The following is a 21,023-nucleotide window of genomic DNA, read 5'->3' on the forward strand; positions in this document are numbered from 1 at the left end:
TTATGTACATCTTTCCCATCCAATTTCTCACGGTCATCTTTTACGACTAGCTTGAGAAGCGCATCTGTTACACATACAATGGGTAGGGAAAATATTCAGACCCCTTTAAATTTTTCACTCTTTGTTTCATTGCTGCCATTTGGTAAATTCAAAAAAGCTATTTTTTTTTCTCATTAATGTACACTCTGCACCCCATCTTGTCTGAAAAAAACAGAAATGTAGAAATTTTTGCAAATTTATTAAAAAGGAAAAACTGAAATGTCACATCGTCATAATTATTCAGACCCTTTGTTCAGTATTGAGGAGAAGCACCTTTTGAGCTAGTACAACCATGACTCTTTTTGGGAATGATACAACAAGTTTTTCACACCTGGATTTGGGGATCCTCTAGTTTCATCAGGTTGGATGGTGAACGTTGGTGGACATCCATTTTCAGGTCCCTCCAGAGATGCTCAATTGGGTTTAGGTCAGGGCTCTGGCTTGGCTAGTCAAGAATGGTCACAGAGCTGTTCTGAAGCCACTACTTTGTTATTTTAGCTGCGTGCTTATGGTCATTGTCTTGTTGGAAGGTGAACCTTTTGCCAAGTCTGAGGTCTAGAGCACTCTGGAAGAGGTTTTCATCCAAGATAGCTCTGTACTTGGCCGCATCCATGTTTCCTTCAGTTGCAACCAGTCATCCTGTCCCTGCAGCTGAAAAACACCCTCATAGCATGATGCTGCCACCACCATATTTTACTGTTGGGATTGTATTGGGCAGGTAATGAGCAGTGCCTGGTTTTCTCCACACATACCGCTTAGAATTATCACCAAAAAGTTCTATCTTTGTCTCATCAGACCAGATAATCTTATTTCTCATAGTCTGGGAGTCCTACATGTGTTTTTTAGAAAACTCTATGCAGGCTTTCATATGTCTTGCACTGAGGAGAGGCTTCCATCGGGCCACTCTGCCATAAACGTCCAACTGGTGGAGGGCTGCAGTGATAGTTGACTATGTGGAACTTTCTCCCATCTCCCTACTGCATATGTGGAGCTCAGCCACAGTGATCTTGGGGTTCTTCTTTACCTCTCTCACCAAGGCTCTTCTCCCACGATTGCTCAATTTGCCTGGACAGCCAGGTCAAGGAAGACTTCTGGTGGTCCCAAACTTCTTCCATTTAAGCATCATGGAGGCAGTTGTGCTCTTAGGAACCTTGGCCAGATCTGTGCCTTGCCACAATTCTGTCTTTGAGCTCCTTGGCCAGTTTCTTTGACCTCATGATTCTCATTTGGTCTGACATGCACTGTGAGCTGTGAGGTCTTATTTAGACAGACGTGTGCCTTTACAAATCAAGTCCTATCAGTTTACTTAAACACAGCTGGACTATAATGAAGGAGTAGAAACATCTCAAGGAGGATCACAAGGAAATGGGCAGCATGTGACTTAAATATGAGTGTCTGAGCAAAGGGTTTGAATACTTATGACAATGTGATATTTCAGTTTTTCTTTTTTAATAAATTTGCAAACATTTCTACATTTCTGTTTTTTTTCAGTCAAGATGGGGTGCAGAGTGTACATTAATGAGAAAAAAAATGAACTTTTTTAATTTTACCAAATGGCTACAATGAAATAAAGAGTGAAAAATTTAAAGGGGTCTGAATACGTTCTGTACCAACTAATATAGCATGACTAACTGGTTTAAGGATATAAAGATTGAAAATTTCAATTTTATTTTCATATCGAATAAATTTTACCACCATCATGAAGTACAATATGTCACAAAAGATTAATCTCAGAATCACTGGTATCTGTTGAAGCATTCTAGAGTTATTACCACATGAAGTGACACTGGCCATGTTTCTAAAATTTGGCCTAGTCATTAAGGTTAAAATTACCTCGGTCACTAAGGGTTAACAAACTTTTTGTAACTTGTTTTGGGAAGGAATGTAAATAAAGCAACAATTCAGTTTTTGAAAGTTATGCTGTGCCGTGTTGTGTAAATTTAGTTACCTTATATACTCGTGTATAAGCCGACCCGTGTATAAGCCGACCCCCCTAATTTTGCCACAAAAAACTGGGAAAACTTATTGACTCATGTATAAGCCTAGGGTGGAAAATGCAGCAGCTACTGGTAAATTTCAAAGATAAAAATAGATACCAATAAGAGTTAAATTAATTGAGACATCAGTAGGTTAAATGTTTTTGAATATCCATATTGAATCAGGAGCCCCATGTAATGCTCCATACAGTTCATGATGGGCCCCATAAGATGCTCCATACAAAATACACCCCATATAATGCTGCACAAAGGTTAATAATGGCCCCATAAGATGCTCCATAGAATAATATGCCCCATACAATGCTCCATAAAGGTTATGGCCCCATAAGATGCTCCATAGGTTATGCCCCCATAAGATGCTCCATAGATTATTCCCCCATAAAATGCTCCATAGATTATGCCCCATAAGATGCTCCATAGAATATGCCCCATATGCTGCCCCATAGAATATGTCCCCATATGCTGCCCCATAGAATATGCCCCATATGCTGCTCCATAGGATATGCCCCCATCTGCTGACCCCATAAAATGCTCCATATAATATGTCCCCATATGCTGCTGAAAAAATAAATGCCATACTCACCTCTCCTGCTTAGGACCTCACCTGTCTGGGGGCCATCGCTGCTCACCGCTGTTTGCCATGTCGTCTGCCAGTGATGTTCAGGCAGCAGAGGGCGCAGTGTGCACTAGCCACATCATCGCGCCCCCTGCTGACTAAACCGTCACAGACAGAGGATGCAGCGAGCAGCGATGGACACCCCAGACAGGTGAATATCACTATACTTACCTCTCCTGGCGCTGTCTCTGCATCCCCCCGCTTCTCCACGGTCTCCCTTCCTCCCTTCAGCGGTCACGTGATACCACTCATTACACTCATGAATATGCGCATATTCATGAGTTTAATGAGTGGTTCCATGTGACTGCGGAAGGCGGGAAGGGACACCGTGGAGAAGCAGGGGAGCTGCAGAGAGATAGCACCAGGGGAGGTAAGTATGATCTCTGACATCCCCACTCCCCCTCCGATCCCCAGGTATATGACTCGTGTATGTTAGCGTAGCTGGTCTGGAGCCGGAATCTCCAGGTGTGGACCCTCTGGGCCGTGGCACCGAGGGGCCCTCAGGATGCACTGGAGTAGGAGTGTGGGACTGAAGTGTAGATGGCAGAACAGAGCTGGCACACAGGAGACAGGAGTGGAGTAAGACTGTAGACTGGAACGTGGAGGGACAGAAGTGTAAATGACAGGACAGAGCTGGAATCAGGAGACAGGAATGGAATAAGAGAGACTGGAACGTGGTGGGATGGCTGGAGCAGGAACACAGGAGACAGGATTAGAGGAGGACGGAAGGACTGGAGCAGGATGGAACTGGAACACCGGAGGCAGTACTGGAGTAGGACGGCAGGACTGGAGCAGGATGGAACAGGAACACCGGAAGCAGGACTGGAGTAGGATGGCAGGACTGGAGCAGGATGGAACAGGAACACCGGAGGCAGGACTGGAGTAGGACGGTAGGACTGGAGCAGGATGGAACAGGAACACCGGAGTCAGGACTGGAGTACAGCAGGGGAGCGAGGCTGGCCCTGTCTGGTCTGCCATTGGTCAGGGGGTGCTTCCGGGTCAGGGCACAGCTGGAGCACAAGAGGCAGAAGGGAGGCGCAGCCGCGGCCTATGGCGCATGCGCATTGCATGCAGAGACGCCGTCGGCCGCGCGCCTGTCAGAGATGACCGCCGTGGCCGTCGGGCGTTTGGGGGCTGCGGCGTGGGAGCAATGGCCGGGTGAGTATGCAGAGACGACGTGGGAGCGGACGCCGGGTGAGTATGTCGGCACAGTGTGACAGTGTATAAACCAAGAAGGGGACCTTCAGCCCAAAAAAATGGGCTGAAAATATTGGCTTATACACGAGTATGTACAGTAACTTTATTCTTTGGGTCAGTACAAATATGGCAATAAGTGATATGAAATGCATATAATTTTTTATGACTTTTGTACAATTAATACACTTACAATTTTATGTCAGTCCTTATGAGGGCTTATTTTTGTGGGACAATCTGTAGTTTTCATTGGTGCCATTTTGTGGAAAATGTGATTTATATATATATTTTTTATTTTTTTTCTTATTATATGGTGTCTGTCACGAAGCTTTTGCTTCCTAATCTATGTAAAGCTTGATAGAGACAGTGATTCCAGTGATGTTTCCCTTACTGGGATTCTTATTGTAGTTTTTATAAAACCACAGTTTTATCAGCAGGAGATTATCATTTGAAGACTTGTAAAAAAACGTGCGTCTTATAATCCAAAAAGTTTGGTACACATATTTGGTTTTGCCATGTCTGGAACAGCCTACTATAAAACTGTCACACTAGTTAACCCCTTTAGTGAACACCGTAAAAAAAAGACATGGCAAAAAAACTATGCTTTTTTTTCATACTGCCGAACAAAAAGTGGAATAAACTCGATCAAAAGTTGTATGGAAATAAAAAAGGCATAGCTGAAAGCATCATCTTGTCTGCCAAAAAACAAGCTGTCATACGGCTCCATCAGTGGAGAAATGAAAAGTTATCACTCTCAGAAAATAGCGATGCAAAACCAATTTTTCTATAAAAGTATCTTGTGTGATAGCGAAAAAAATCATAAAAAGATATAAATGTATTATAGTTTAATTGTAGTGACCTGTAGAATAAAGCTGCATTATCAATTTTACCATTCGGTGAACAGCATAAAAAAAACTCAAAACAATTCCTGAGTTGCTGTTTTTTGTTCAATCTGCTCCTCAAAAATCTGAATAGAAAGCGATCAAAAAATGTTTTGTGCCCAAAAAATGGTACCAATAAAAATGTCAACCATCCTACAAAAAACAAGCCCTAACATGACTCTGTTGGCAGAAATATTGAAAAATTATAGTTCTCAGAATACGACAATTCAAAAACTTGTTTTTGCAAAAAAGCGGTATGTGGTATCGCTGTATATATAATGTGGTATCGCTGTAATCCAGAGTGAAATACATAGAGGGCTAAAATTAAAAACGTAGGGAAAGTCCAACCTGGATATTTATTAAAAAAATATACAATTGAAGAAGTTTATTCCTATCATCAAATGCAATGATAACCCTTTTCATAAGGAAACAAATTTAAAGGGATTGTCTCACGAACAAAGTATATTTCAATTAAGAGATCTTAGAGTAAAATAAAACACAATCACACATGGTTCACACTGGAATAATATAATATGTTTTGTAAGAGCAGTAAAAAGCATATGACCCAATTGCCTAATTTAAATTTGTAATAACAAAAGATAAAAAAAACCTTGAACTAACAATAGTAATACAGATAATAAAGTATGATGCTATCAAAAGTGCCCCCCCAAATACGGTATGAAACCCCCCCCAGAGAATTCCTCCACGGTACCCTCCATATGATATGATGACCCTACTGTACCCTCCAGCAATGTATGGTGACCCCAACACAGTATAATGCCCCAACTGTGATTTCCACACAACCCTCCATACAGTATAATGGGCTCACATAGTCCTCCATACAGTGTAATGGCCCCACATAGTACTTCATACAGTATAATAGGCCCTAGCTAGTTTTCCATGCAGTATAATAGCCCCACTTAGTCCTGCATCCAGTGTACTGGGTTCCACATAGTTCTCTATTCAGTTAAATGTGCCCACATAGTCGTCCATACAGTATAACGGGCTCATCATTAAAAAAATACTCGTCTCTCCCCCATAGTCCTCCATACTGTATAATGGGTTCCATATTGTCCTCCGTACAGTAAAATGGGCCCACATAGTCCTCAATACAGTATAATGGCCGCATATAGTCCTCCATACAGTAAAATGGGCCCAGATAGTACACTATACAATATAATAGCCCACATAGTCCCTTTTACGGTGTACTGGATTCCACATATTCCTCCATACAGTATAACGGGCCCATCATTAGAAAAAAAAAATACTCACTTCTCCCTGTTCCCTTGCTGCTTCGGTCTCTGCAGTTCTTCACAGCACCCACTGCACTGAGACATCAGACACAGAGGGAGTTTTATTGCGCATAGAGCGTTAGCTGACTGCACCCTCTTCCTTCACTGCTTTCTACTGGACAGGCATTCCGGATGCCACTACAGTTGAAAGAGCAATGCCAGGCCACTTGACATGTGTGCTGTAATCGCACCTACCTGAAGAATAAATCTATTTAATAATTGATACCACATGAGAAACGGCGTTAAAAATTAAATAAAACCAATTCTTGACCTGCTGTTGATTTGTTTATACTCGGCTCACATTTATTCTGCGCTGAGCGCTTACACTGGCTTTACTTTTAAATCTCTGAAATAGATTTACAGTGTTATGTAATATAAGACTGTAATATGTATTGCTGGGACATTGTGATTGGCATAATAAAAATGGTCTTGATTAAAAAAAAAATCTCCGAAATACATGATTCAGGCGGACTTCCCAATGGAATATTCCCTATAATGAGGCAGATGGAGACACTATGGACGCCATCTGGCCTATAATCCAGTGGTGTCCCTTCTGAGCCCCAGTTTCCCTAAAGCCCATTTAGTGTCCACATGTTTGGCATTTCTATAGCTATGAGAGCCTGCTTAATTTACAGGGTGCGTATATCCAGAAACATGAGCTAGGCACAATGTATTTTCACTATAAACTACTGGGCATTACTACACACTAGGCACTACAATGTATGGGCACTACAATGCCAGATTTGCAATTTTTACTCGACAGTATTTACTGCTGCTTGTTTCTTAAAAACATCATAAATGGAGTCAAAATTGTCACCACACCTGTAGATAAATGAGGGGGTATTCCACTCTTCTGGCACTTAGGGGCGTTGTATATGGAACCAGCAAACTATTCTACAATAATTTTTTCTCCAAGAGTCAAATAGTGCTCTGTCCCTCTCGAGTTTCACTTTATGGCTAAGCAGAAATGTACAACCACATATGGGGTATTGCCACATTCAGCATAAATTGTGTGACAAATTTTGATGCCCATGTGAAAATGTAAAATCTTGGGCTGAAACTAATTTTTTTTTTTTTTATTCAGTGTTTTTCTTCCCTTCTGAGCTTTGCACTGTGCCTCAAAAATAGTTTTTGACCAAATAAGGGGTGAAATTGCATAACAAATTGTATTGTCTATTTTCTTCTATTATTCCTTTTGAAAATTGGGGGTCAAAACAGCATTTTTGTGGAAAAAATGGTAATTCTCCAATGACACAGCCCAATGTTATACAATCTGTGTGTCGCCTGAGGGTTAAAAATGCTCAGTACATGCGGATGAATTCCTCCAGAAGTGTAGTTTCCAAAAGGGGGCCAATTATGGTGGTTTCTGCTGTTTTTGCATGTTTTGCTCTTCAAATGTGACAAAATTGTGCTCCAGAATTCATTTGGTGCTCCTTCCCTTTTGAGCGCTGCCATGTGCCCAAACAGAAGTTTTCCACCACATATGGGTTATCGCTGTACTCAGGATACATTTCACAACACTGTATGTGTTCCATTTTCTCTTGTTATTGTTGTGAAAATTAAAAATGTGGGGCTAAAGCAATATTTTGGGGAAAATGTATTTTTTAATTTTCATGGCTCAATGTTCTAAAATTCGGTTAAGGACCTGCGAGTTCAAGGTGCTCACCACATCTCTAGATTAATTCCTTGAGCAGTGTAGTTTCCAAAATATGGTCATTTGGAGGTTTCCACTGTTTAGGCACATCAGGTGCTCCTCAAACGCAATATGGTATCCACTATCTAATCCAGACAATTTTGTGCTCCTTCCCTTCCAAACCCAGCTGTGCACCCAAACATTAGCTTTCCCCCACATATGGGGTATTTGGGTACTTGGGAGAAATTGCACAACAAATTGCATGATCCATTTTCTCCTGCTACTCTTGTGGAAAAAAGTAAAATTTTCTTTTTTTTTCCTTCTACATTACTTTAATTCTGATGAAGCTCCTAAAGGGTTAATAAACTTCTTGAATGTGGTTTTGACCTCTTTGAGGGATGCAGTTTTTAGAATGGTGTCACTTTTGGGTATATTCTGTCACACAGACCCTGCAGTCACTTCAAATGATGTGGTTCCTAAAAAAAATTTGGTTTTGTAAATTTGTTGTGAAAATGAGAAATTGCTGATAGACTTTGAGCCTTTCTAACTTACTAACAAGACAGTATGTTTCAAAATTGATGATGTGAAGTAGACATGTGGTAAATGTAATTAATTAACTATTATGTGTGATATAACTTTCTGGTTTACGACTATAAAAATTCAAAGTTTGATAATTGCAAAATGTTCTAATTTTTGCAAACTTTTAATGTTTTGATAAATAAACACAAATCATATAGACCAAAATGATGAAGTACAACATGTCTGTCACAAAAGAACAATTTCAGAATCTGTGGGATATGTTAAAGTGTTCTAGAGTTAAAACCTCATAAAGTGACACTGGTCGGAATTGTAGAAATTGTCATGGTCAGAAAGATGAAAACAGGCTGTGGAGTGAAGGGGTTAAACACCATTTACCATTAGTGTAATTGTCATGCTATTTTGATTCTATGTATGGGCCAATAACACCAATACTAAATGCATTTATATTTTTTTATTTTGCTACTTTTTGCACAAAAAATGTTTAAAAATATGTAAAAAATGTTTTGGTCACTGTATTCCTACACTATATATTTTTTATTATTCTTCCATAGATGGAGCTGTATAAGGGGTTGCTTTAAGCTGGTCAAGCTGTAGTTTATATTCTTACCATGTTTTCATAACATACCATGTTTTTCTAGGTAATAGGAGTGATCGAAAAACATTATTACATTTAATTTTTTACATGGTTCACCATGCAATGTAATTAGTATGTGAACTTTAGTATGGATTGACACTATTATGGTATTATAACTTTTTTAAATTTTACTTCTTTTTCCCAAGAAAAAACAAACCTTTTTTCTTGTGTTATGATCTCTATTTTTTTTTAATATTTCTGTTTAAAGAAAGTTTTTGGCAGTTGAGGAAAAAGTGCTGCAAGAAAAGGATGCTTTCATAGTAGAAAAATAAAAGTGCTAATAGTTTATTTTTTATTAACAAAACACAAAATGGAGATAATCAAGAGAAAAATCTAAATCAAATTTAATTTTGTTTTGTCATTATATATAATATCCATGTATTCTTGAAGGTAAAACTACTGTGAATCTGATAACTTTCTGCAGCATGCCCTTTTGTATTGCAAATTTTCTTCTGGATTTGCCACATATTTTTCCAATTTTTTCATATTATTAACTACTCTACTGATATTTGCTCTGTAGGTTATCCAGGCCGTCTTCTTTGGTATTTGTGTTTTATCTGATCTGTCCTGTCTTCTAACAAAAGGAAGTGACAACCTGGAACAAGAACGTCAATTGAAAAAGCTAATCTCCCTACGTGACTGGATGATGGCCGTCTTAGCATTTCCTGTAGGAGTTGTAAGTACTCTTTACTAATTAAGGGAATGGTATTACTTGTTTTTTTGTAGCTCTAAGTAGATAAACAAGTGTAGCTTTAATATAAAAAGCAAGTTTAATGCAAATGAATAGAAAAATTCATACAAATTACCATACATACTCGTGTATAAGCCGACCCCCCTAAATTTGCCACAAAAAACTGGGAAAACTTATTGACTTTCATATAAACCTAGGGTGGAAAATGCAGCATCTACTGGTAAATTTCAAAAATAAAAATAGATACCAATAAAAGTAAAATTAATTGAGACATCAGTAGGTTAAATGTTTTTGAATATCCATATTGAATCAGGAGCCCCATATAATGCTCCATACAGTCCATGATGGCCCAATATGATGCTCCATACAAAATATGCCACATATAATGCTGGACAAAGGTTAATAATGCCCCATGTGCTGCCCATAAAGGTTATGGCCCCATAAGATATTCCATAGATTATGCTACATAGATTATGCCCCCATAAAATGTGCCATAGATTATGCCCCCATAAAATGCTCCATAGATTATGCCCCCATAAGATGCTCCATAGATTATGCCTCCATATGCTGCCCCCATAAGATGTTCCATAGTTTATGCCCCATATGCTGCTCCATAGATTATGCCCCCATATGCTGCTCCATAATTATGCCCCCCATATGCTGCTCCATAGATTATGCCCCCATATGCTGCTCCATAGATTATGCCCCCATATGCTGCTCCATAGATTATGCCCCATATGCTGCTCCATAATTATGCCCCCATATGCTGCTCCATAATTATGCCCCCATATGCTGCTCCATAGATTATGCCCCCACATGCTGCTCCATAGATTATGCCCCCATATGCTGCTCCATAGATTATGCCCCCATATGCTGCTCCATAGATTATGCCCCCATATTCTGCTCCATAGATTATGCCCATATATGCTGCTCCATAGATTATGCCCCCATATGCTGCTCCATAGATTATGCCCCATATGCTGCTCTATAGATTATGCCTCCATATGCTGCTCCATAGATTATGCCCATATATGCTGCTCCATAGATTATGCCCCCATATGCTGCTCCATAGATTATGCCCCCATATGCTGCTCCATAGATTATGCCCCCATATGCTGCTCTATAGATTATGCCTCCATATGCTGCCCCCATAAGATGTTCCATAGTTTATGCCCCATATGCTGCTCCATAGATTATGCCCCCATATGCTGCTCCATAATTATGCCCCCATATGCTGCTCCATAGATTATGCCCCCATATGCTGCTCCAAAGATTATGCCCCCATATGCTGCTCCATAGATTACGCCCCATATGCTGCTCCATAATTATGCCCCCATATACTGCTCCATAATTATGCCCCCATATGCTGCTCCATAGATTATGCCCCCATATGCTGCTCCATAGATTATGCCCCCATATGCTGCTCCATAGATTATGCCCCCATATGCTGCTCCATAATTATGCCCCCATATATTGCTGCTGCCGCTGCAAAGAAGAAAAATGACATACTCACCTCTCCTCGCTGGGGGCCCGGTGCCGATGTCCTGAGCAAGCGGTGACAGGTTCTGATGTCACCGCTGGCTCAGGACCCTGGCACTGGTGATATTTACCGATCCCCGCTCCATGGCTGTGCATCGCTCTGTGTGCCGGGTCCCTCTGTCAGTGATGTTCAGGCAGAGGGCGCGGCGCGCATTAACTACGTCACCGCACCCTCTGAGCTGAACATCACAGACAGAGGACATGGAGGAGAGGACAGAGCAGCATGCAGCGATGGACCGGGACAGGTGAATATAGCTTATACTTACCCCCTCCTGGCGCAGTCTCTGCAGCCCCCTGCTTCTCCCGGTCTCAGGCTCCATCCTTCAGCGGTCACGTGGTACCGCTCATTAAAGTCATAAATATGCGCATATTCATGACTTTAATGAGCGGTACCACGTGACAGCTGAAGGAAGGTGTTATGGCTGGTGGAACGCACCAAATAAAATAATAGTAAGGTGCGTTCGCAGCCCAGGGTCCACCATGCAGGGGTGGTAAACTGCTGCTTAGTAATGGCGGAAGTATAAAGCGGTATACAAAAGGTCACACGTGGGTTAACGTCACCCAGTGTGAACAGGGCGAACTCTGCTACCCCACAGAGCCGCACTACCGCAGAACATAAATGCCGGAGCCTGTTTAGCTCACAGAGCTCGGCAACGGAGCGCACAGAATGCAGTCACAGAACTCTGCCCCAAGGACACGAGGTCAGAGTCCCTCTAGACCTTCTGAGCGTGCGGTGTTGCACCTGCAGATGCCACTATAGACGCTGACTATGGTGGAGTGTCGAGCACATGCACCGTGGCATGCAGAGCCATGGGTGGACACTGATGCCAGTCTCAGACTCTGCCTCTACCCACACCTAAACCTGGGCGCTTAACAGGCTAGGCTGCACAACACATACGTACCAAGTGTAGGGGTTTCTTAATGAGTCATTCACCAGAGACATTCATACTTGCATACAACACTCAATCCTCATAGTCTGGTAATGCAGTCTATACTAGCGCATGACCGAGCGGCCATGCAAACCTTTTATAGCAGCATCCTTCCGGAACCTTCCTGACCTTCCTGATGGTCCAATCCGAGCTGGAAAAGGACCTGAGCATGTGACCTCCGATCTCCAATGAGACATCATCCCACGGGCATGCTCAGTGGACCGAAAGGAGGACTTAGTCCCTGGAGTAGCTCGCTGCTGACCAGCATGCGTTGCTATAGCTGGACCAGAGGTGGCAGCAGCAACCAAACCCACAGAGCTGGTCTGAGCAGAGCAGCGGGATCGACGAGTCTGCTGAGCAACCTCCTCTGCAGCCGGAGAGGAATGGGAGACTGCCGAATGCAAGGCTTGGGATTCCCACTGTGCAGCGTCAGGAACCCGATGCCTAACAGAAGGTGCCTGAGACTGGGAGAAGCAGGGGGTCTGCAGAGACCATGCCAGGGGGGTCAGTATGATCTGACCCCCTGGTATATGACTCACGTATAAGCTGAGAGGGGGACTTTCAGCCCAAAACAATGGGCTGAAAATCTCAGCTTATATGCGAGTATATACGGTATATCATTTTTTATTAGTTTTAGGGTATCTACATGTCAATTGTATAGTCACCATACCTGGTGCCCTTCTTTTGATCGATCTTGCCCCTTTTTCTCTTTTCTGTTGCCCATCTTCTCAAAATGACTGCCTGATGTCTGTGACTTTGTGCTTGTCATATGAGGGGGAGTGGGCATGTCGGTGAAATCTAATAATGCTCTCCTTATAGAAGTCCCTGACATCCTTCTAGAACAGAGGAACAGAGCAACATGTATTCTGATTAACTATAAGAGAGTCACTTTATTGATTTGAAGATTCATTATGAATGTATAGAAAATGTTTAAACTTTGGAACAGCACATTTGAAAGGGAACCTGTCACGAGAAAAAATGCTATTAACCTGCAGTTATGTGGTTAATATGCAGGTTAACCGCTTCATGACCGCCAACGGTAGATATGTAAGTCCGAATGTAGAATGTAAGTCCGAAAGGACAGGGTCCTCTCCCCTCTGTACCAGTCTGTCATTGTAAATTTGTTTACTGTTAACGATATCTATAACTTTGTATGTAAATTTGTTTACTGTTAACGATATCTATAACTTTGTATGTAACACCCCTTCTCATGTACAGCACCATGGAATTAATGGTGCTATATAAATAAATAATAATAATAAACGTCGGCGCTAGTAGGGATTTGTGCAGATAAACAGTAGATAAACATCAGCGGTTTTGTGCTGATCGGAACCACCACGTACCTAATAAAGAGGGGATTCTGGGTCACAACGTTTCCTGTGACCCCCTGACCTCATCAAGACCTGATTTGTTCAGGTCCTGATGACGGCGTCACACCAGCCAATGAGACAGATCACTGGGAAAGTTTATTGTAGCAACACTTTCCCCGGTGATCTGACTCATAATAATGCTGTTTCTCCTCTGATCTCCTGTCAAGGAGAGATTAGAGAAGAAACAGTGTGACAAGTGCTGCTGGCAACAGCTGTGCCAGTCAGCGATCTTGTTATAAAATAAAAAAAACATACTGCAGGTTAGGGTTAGTGCTATGATTAGGGGCTAAAGTTAGGGTTAGGGTTAGGCTAAAGTTAGGGTTAGGGTTAGGCTAAAATTGGGTTAGGCTAAAGTTAGGGTTATTTTTAGGCTAAAGTTATGGTTATTGTTAGGCTAAAGTTAAGGATAGGGTTAGGCGAAAGTTAGGATTAGGCTAAAGTTAGGGTTAGGGTTAGGCTAAAGTTAGGGTTAGTGTTAGGCTAAGGTTAGGGTTAGGCTAAAGGTAGGATTATTGTTAGGCTAAAGTTAGGGTTAGGTTTAGGCTAAAGTTAGGGTTTGTGTTAGACTAAAGTTAGGGTTAGGGTTGGAGGTAAAGTTAGGGTTAGTGTTAGGCTAAAGCTAAGGCTAGTATTAGGCTAACGGTAGGGTTAGTTTGGGGCTAAAGTTAGGGTTAGGGTTGGGGCTAAAGTTAGGGTTAGGCTGGGGCTAATGTTAGGGTTAGGATTGTGGCTAAAATTAGGGTTGGGGCTAGGGTTAGGGTTGGGATTAGGGTTAGGGGTGTATTGGGGTTAGGGTTGTGGTTAGGGTTATGGTGAGGATTAGGGTTAGAGGTCTGTTGGTGTTAGGGTTGTGGTTAGGGTTATGGTTAGGCTTGAGTCACACTTAACGTATAAAAATACGGCCCATATTGTACGGTCGTAATATGCAGAAATGTTCCCTGAACAGTGATCCATATGTCATCTGTTGGTAAGGTGTGGCTGCGTATTTTGCGCATGTAAGCATCCGTATGTAATCCGTATGGCATCCGTATGCCGAGATTTTCTCGCAGGCTTGCAAAATGGATATATAATGGAGCCCAATGACAGGTTAAAACCCAAACAAAGGAATAGATATATACACATAGAATAAATATATATATATATATGTCATTGAGACACATATATATATATTTAAATTTCATAGAGTTCTGCATAGCAGAATAGCCGCTAAATCAATTGTCGGCTTCTGTAAAAATCAATCCAAAACCCGACATGAAATGACACATGGTTTACATACAGTAAACCATTTCATATAGTTTTTTATATGTCTTTAACTATTAATTAGATTAGGGTTTGTGTGTAAAATTTGGGACATGTAGGTGTTAAATTAAGGGATAATTTGTTGAAAAAAATTGTGTTGTCTCCCGTGGTAAAATCGCAACCAGAGAGGAAAGCCAGTGAGTGAGGGCAGATTTTAATAGCCTTGAGAGGGACCATTGTTTTTACCTCTCCTGGCTACAAAAATCTGCCCCACAGACACCTCATCTATAAAATGTGCTTTTTCTGGCACTTATCCTCTCTATACCCCTATACCCATTGCCCTGTAGCGGTGGCTAATGGGTTAATATGAATGGATTAATGTCACCTTGCTATTGGAAGGTGATATTAAGCCGATTAATAATGGAGAGGTGTCAATAAGACACTTATCCATTATTAACCCTAGTCTATTAAACGGTTAAAAAAAAAAACACACACAGACATTAATGAAATAAAGACACCTAGTTTTTGACAAGATTTATTCCTCTGCTATTCCATAAATAAACCATGGACCTGTAACAAAAATAAATCAAAAAAGCAACAATATCCTTACCTCTCCGCTGGTCAGTCAGGTCCCCCGCTGCAATCCATCAGAAGGGGTTAAGTGGTTTACACAGGGACCAGTGCTAATGCGGCCAACCCGATGTAAACCACTGCCAGAATGAATTAGTTTATCTCTGCACAGCCTCCCTGGCTGCCCTGAGATGAACTACTGAGCGTGGGAAAGTTTCTGCATTTTTTCCCACGCTCATCAGTGCACCTCAGGTCAGCCCTTGACGTCAGTGAGGCTTCGCGGAGTCCCCTGGCATTGCGTTAGTTCCTGTGAAGCAATTGAAGGGTTAATAAACTTCTTGAATGTGGTTTTGAGCACCCTGAGGGGTACAGTTTTTAGAATGGTGTCACTTTTGGGTATTTTCTGTCATATTGACCCCCCAAACTCACTTCAAATGTGAGGTGGTCCCTAAAAAAATGGTTTTGCAAATTTGGTTGGAAAAATGAGAAGTCACTGGTCAACTTTTAATCCTTATAACTTCCTAACAAAAAAAATAATGTTTAAAAAAAAAATTGTGCTGATGTAAAGTAGACATATGTGAAATGTTACTTATTAACTATTTTATGCGATATGACTCTCTGATTTAAGAGAATAAAAATTAAAAGTTTGAAAATTGTAAAATTTTCGCCAAATTTCCATTTTTTTAACAAATAAACGCAAGTCATATCAAAGAAATTTTACCTCTATCATAAAGTACTATATATTACAAGAAAAAAATCTCATGATCACCGGTATCCGTTGAACCGTTCTAGAGTTATGACCTCATAAAGTGACACTGGTCAGAATTGAAAACATTGGCCTGGTCACGAAGGCAAAAACAGGCTCTTGTGCGAAAGGGTTAATAGCGTTATTAGCCTGCTTGGCGCCTGCAAATAGCCAAAATCTGCAGGGAGAAAATGAACTTCATTCTATCCCCCCTGCAGCATTCGAGTTTCAGTCACAGGGGCAGTGCTGGTGTGGGATCAGTCACCTCTCTGAGAGTACATGACAGCGGATGTAACCACTCCTCAGACAGCCGGCCCCAGTGCTGAGTCAGTGTCAGTCAGGGCCAGGGGTGTGGTTACAGCCACTGTGTGTATACTCAGAGCGATGATTGAACTTGCGCCGGCGCCGTCCCCGTGACTGAAACCCGAACGCTACCGGGTTCTTGAAATTGTTCCAGAAAATGAAATATTTATTCCAGACAATTATTGCAATTACACATGTTTTGTTATACACATGTTTATTTCTTTTGTACGTATTGGAACAACACAAACAAATGGTGAAAACTATTTTGGAAAGGTGCCAACAATTTTGTCCTGCTTATTTTGAGGGTTTTGTATGAAATTCTGTCAAACTTGCCTTTTTTTCTGTTTTTTATTGTGTTGTTTTAATACACACAGGGAATAAACATGTGAATAACAAAACGTGTAATTGCTATAATTTTCAGAGAAAATACTTCATTTTCTGGAACAATTTCAAGGGTGCCAACAATTTCGGCCATGACTGTATGTAGCAAACATCATTTTGCATTAAGGGTTATTTGCCATTTTGAGAACAGGGTAGGTTTGCAGTCTGAGAAAGGTTACACAACAAGAAAATTGCATTTCACAAATGAGAAATTTGGTTCCTGAACATGTCTTGCCTATCCATTAGTATGAAATCTCTGGGGCTTTGATTGGCTGCATGACAAATCAGTAGAGGAAGTGCAGAGACTGGCAAGTGGCCCTGGCAGCAGTACAGGGGAGTAGATGCACAATAGGTAAGTATATGCTTTATTTTATTTTTTTTATGGCCATACTTGGGCCCAATTTAAAAATAAAAAGAAATTAAGCAGCCCTTTTACGCATTATATCATTATATCAGCCTGGAGACTAAATATTTCTTTTTTAACAACTTTTGTTTGCTCTGATAAAATGACATTTGTTTAACACAATTCTTATTCACTTCTTGAATAATGTCACATATTGAAGGTATGTGCCAACCTACTTCCTCACCTACTTTGCCCTAATGAGAGGCAAAAACACTGAAACAGCTTTCTGAAAATGGAAGTCTTTTCCTTTTGGAGAAGAGACTGGTTTGTCTCAGTAGCCTAAAGGCCCCATTACACATAACGATGTCCCAGCGATCCCACCAATGATCCGACATGGATGGGATCGCTGGGACATCGTTAGACTGATCGCTGGTGAGCTGTCACAGAGACAGCCCCTCCAGCGATCATGACCAGCGAGCAAGCTGGTTTCCAATGTAAACAGCGGGTATCTAAGAGCCACGCGGCTCTTGGATACCCGCTGTTTACCCTAGATACCAGCATGCACGCTGGTATCCAACGTAAACATCGGGTAACTAAGAGCCGCGCGGTGCTTGGATACCCGCTGTTTACCCTAGATACCAGCGTGCACTGGTATCTAGGGTAAACAGCGAGTATCCAAGAGCCTCGCAGCCCTTAGTTACCCGATGTTTATGTTGGAAACCAGCATCCAGCGTCGCTGATCGCTGGTCTCTCGCTGCCACACGCAGCGATGCGTGCTGGCCAGCGGGAGACCAACAATCAAAAAATGGCCCAGGACGATCGTGCACGATCAGCGATACCCGGCAGGGGGGCTGGTCACTGATCCCCGTCACACACAGCGATATCGCTGGAGAGATCGCTGATGCGTCACAAAATCAGCAATCTCGCTGTGTGTGACGGGGCCCTAAGTGTGGCAAGGCTCATTATAGAGTTAACATTGGCTTATAGAGTGGATATCTCCAAATGATGGCACTAGAGCAAGGATGGGCACTTAATATTCCCGATGTGCCAAATGAGAGAATGTGACTGTTGTGGAAGGCTGAACCTTTAGGCTGAAATTAATTATTAATATAATATTTTATATTAATATTAATTGTATCTCTTTATTGAGCAGAATTAAGTATGTAGACATTTCCCTTTATACCATATGAGCCTGCACACTGCCCCATACTGTATATATATACAGTATGAACCCCCACATAGCCTCCCATATTACTATACTATGTCCACCTGAGCAGTATTCGGTGAGGAACTTCAGTATTGAGAAACCTTAAAGTCTGTGACGTTGCTGGCCGTTGGACATGAAGAGATATCAAACTTAAGGATAAAAACAATAATATTTCATTAATAATATATAAAATGAACATTAAAAAGACGGGGCAGGTAAGCCTCCTAGGAAAAGTGAGTGGATACGCAACTCTGATCAAAATAAAATATTAGTTCTTAAGAGATAGTTTATGATATGCAGTATATTTAAAGAAGAAACAGCATTTAAAATGTGTATGGATGTCAGTGTCATAGACTTATTAATGCTATAGGTTAGTAAAGTGCAAATGCACACTTAATAGGCATATTAATCCTAAACAAATCCTGGTTTATTAATGGGATGAGTGAAAGATGGCGAGGAGACAGGTAGGTTAATAAGAGGTTATAGTTGGATCATGGTGATCCTAAAACTGTACAAAGCATTATCCTGAATCTCGCTCATACTATCCCAAACATCCGACCTGAAAAAGGGGGCATTCCTAACATGAAATCCACCTAATAGTATAAACAATAATCAAATGTAAACACAAATATAAATATAAATAATAGTGTTATACCTGGAGAGGGGACATACCAGGAATGCAAACCATAGGGCTGTGTCCACCCTACAACCAACATGTGCCATTTTGCTATCTGCTTCTTCTGGGGGAGGGGAAGAAGCAGATAGCGAGACGGCGTCTGTCGTACTGTATATAGTATGCGCTCCAACATGGCCTCCTGTATACGTACAGACATACTATACATTTTATAAAAAAAAACACATACTCGCCTCACTCCCATTACCCTGCTGACGCACAGCAGACGTGATGTAATGATGTCATCACGTCTGCTGTCTCAGTCGCACACGCTGATTGATGGAAGAAGGAATTAGTCCTCCACTAGCGTATTCACTGCTGTCTGCATCCTGAGGATGTGGATAGCAGTGCTATTGGGATGCGAGGTATGATGGACGAGTTCATTGTCTGGCCTATGGGCCACTATTTTCATCCCTTTGGCTGTCTTCGTCTGCTGGTTGGACTGGAACAGTGAGAGGGCCAGATGTGGCCTGCAAACCGCACTCTACCAAGCTCTGCACTAGAGTCAGCTTTCATTCTCCTGGTGGAGGCTGTTTGCATACGTTTTGCCTCCAGGGAACATTGCTGGGCCTACAAGTCTACCTACACCAGCTTCTCAAGAAACTTCACACTTTATCCACATGTACCATATGGAGAGCCCATTGATTTCAAGAATCGAGTAATGTCTCATTTAGTGCTGCAAGGGAATTGAACACCAGTTGGAGGACTCATTTCATTTTAACAATCAAGAAATATTTCTCTTGTTGCAACTGGTTTGAGGAGAACATTTTGGTAAGTTGAGGGATCAATTTTTATTTCAAAGTTACATAAAACACTCTAATAATCCACCAAATAACATGTGCATTATTTTTGGCGTGTAGCCATGTTCAACTAGGTAGGAAATTTTTAGATTTAGGAATTTGGCCATGAAATTTGGGTCTTAAGTGTCTTAGCTAGCATGTCACAAGTTATTAGAAATCAAAGAGTACATTCAGTAAAAACACACAAGGCTGAAATGCCAATATGCAAGTCAAATATTCTGAATTACTATTGATATATCAAGTATGTGGTCACAATCTAATGCAAATGTACAAAGGCTTAGAATGAAGGCAAACACAATCCATACTCATAGAAAAGATATGCTGAAAGAGTCAAGATAGAAAAAGTACAGAACATTTTTATTGAGACATAAAACAGGGAACAGGTCACATACGGGTAACACAGAAAAAAGACGGCATACTCAGCGAGAAGCGAATGTAAGTGGTCAGAGTTATATCAACAGACAGATATATAATTAAACAATAAGTGTGCATTTTATATAGGAGGGACATAACCCTCATTAAGTCAGCCAATTAGAACCACTACGTAGAATATACAAGAAATCGTTTGGCTTATGATACCATGTATACCATATTTTATACCCTGGGACCAATATAAATCAGAGAAAGGCAAAAAAAACCCCATAGTATAAACATTTACACGTGAACCCCTACCCCGAGGCACGTTTCAGTGCATGGCCAGCTTCTGGGGATGGTATGGGGGGATGTTTCCACAGGGAAATTGAACACTTGTTGCCAGACTCATTTCATTTTAGGAAACAAGAAACATTTCTTTTGTAACTGGTTTGATGAAAACATTCTGATAAGTTGAGAAAGGTGCTTTTATCTTTTTAAGATTTAATATACCCTTTAATAGTCCACAAAAACATGTAAATGAGGAAATGGAGGAGAAAAACAATGGCTGTTCTACACAAATCTAGGGAAGACCGGATCAAAGATATTCCGACCCAATCATCAGATCGTGCAGTGCTCAGTTTATGAATAGTTAAATTCATAATCGGCAAGTAGTAGAGAATGAAGAGTGTTGCACTCGCCATTGGCATATCTGTTAAAAGGCACCTTTATTCAGTCATTAGATGACAAGTAGAGACATCAATAAAAAGAGCAACAACTGTTTGCTTGAGTACACCCTTTTTCCAGCTCACTTTCTTCTGGTGAACCGGAAAAAGCTGTTACTCACGCGAAAGAGCTGTTGCTTATTTTATTGATGTCTCTCTGCTAGTCATCCAATGACTGAATAAAGTTGCTTTATCTGATGGTGGGGCCTAATTACCTGTCCTTTCTCGCGGAGTATGATGGGTAAATTCTATCAGTCTCTTAGTAGCATAATTTCTGGTTGGACTCATCGTGTCGGGGGTGTGCAGCCCACTGAATATGTTGTGTTTGTAA

General features: G+C 41.2%; 1 protein-coding gene across 7 annotated transcripts in view; it reads left to right on the forward strand.

The window, feature by feature from the left end:
• The window catches only part of AIG1 (androgen induced 1), a 621,643-nt gene that overhangs the window by 180,261 nt on the left and 420,359 nt on the right, over window positions 1–21,023 (forward strand). For 6 of the 7 annotated variants that reach the window (XR_012232254.1, XR_012232253.1, XM_073575669.1 and 3 more), the window contains exon 2: window positions 9,347–9,502. The exons of the other annotated variant lie outside the window; for it this stretch is intronic. Coding sequence is in view for 4 of the 6 variants with exons in the window: in XM_073575669.1 (XP_073431770.1) it covers window positions 9,347–9,502 (156 nt within the window). In the remaining 2 variants the exon portion in view is untranslated. The remainder of the gene's footprint in view (window positions 1–9,346; window positions 9,503–21,023) is intronic. 7 annotated transcript variants of the gene reach the window in all.

The sequence above is a fragment of the Dendrobates tinctorius genome, unplaced genomic scaffold (genome assembly GCF_039654945.1).
Source record: "Dendrobates tinctorius isolate UK_male_01 unplaced genomic scaffold, ASM3965494v1 ptg000046l, whole genome shotgun sequence".
In the NCBI taxonomy this organism is placed as follows: Eukaryota; Metazoa; Chordata; class Amphibia; order Anura; family Dendrobatidae; genus Dendrobates; species Dendrobates tinctorius.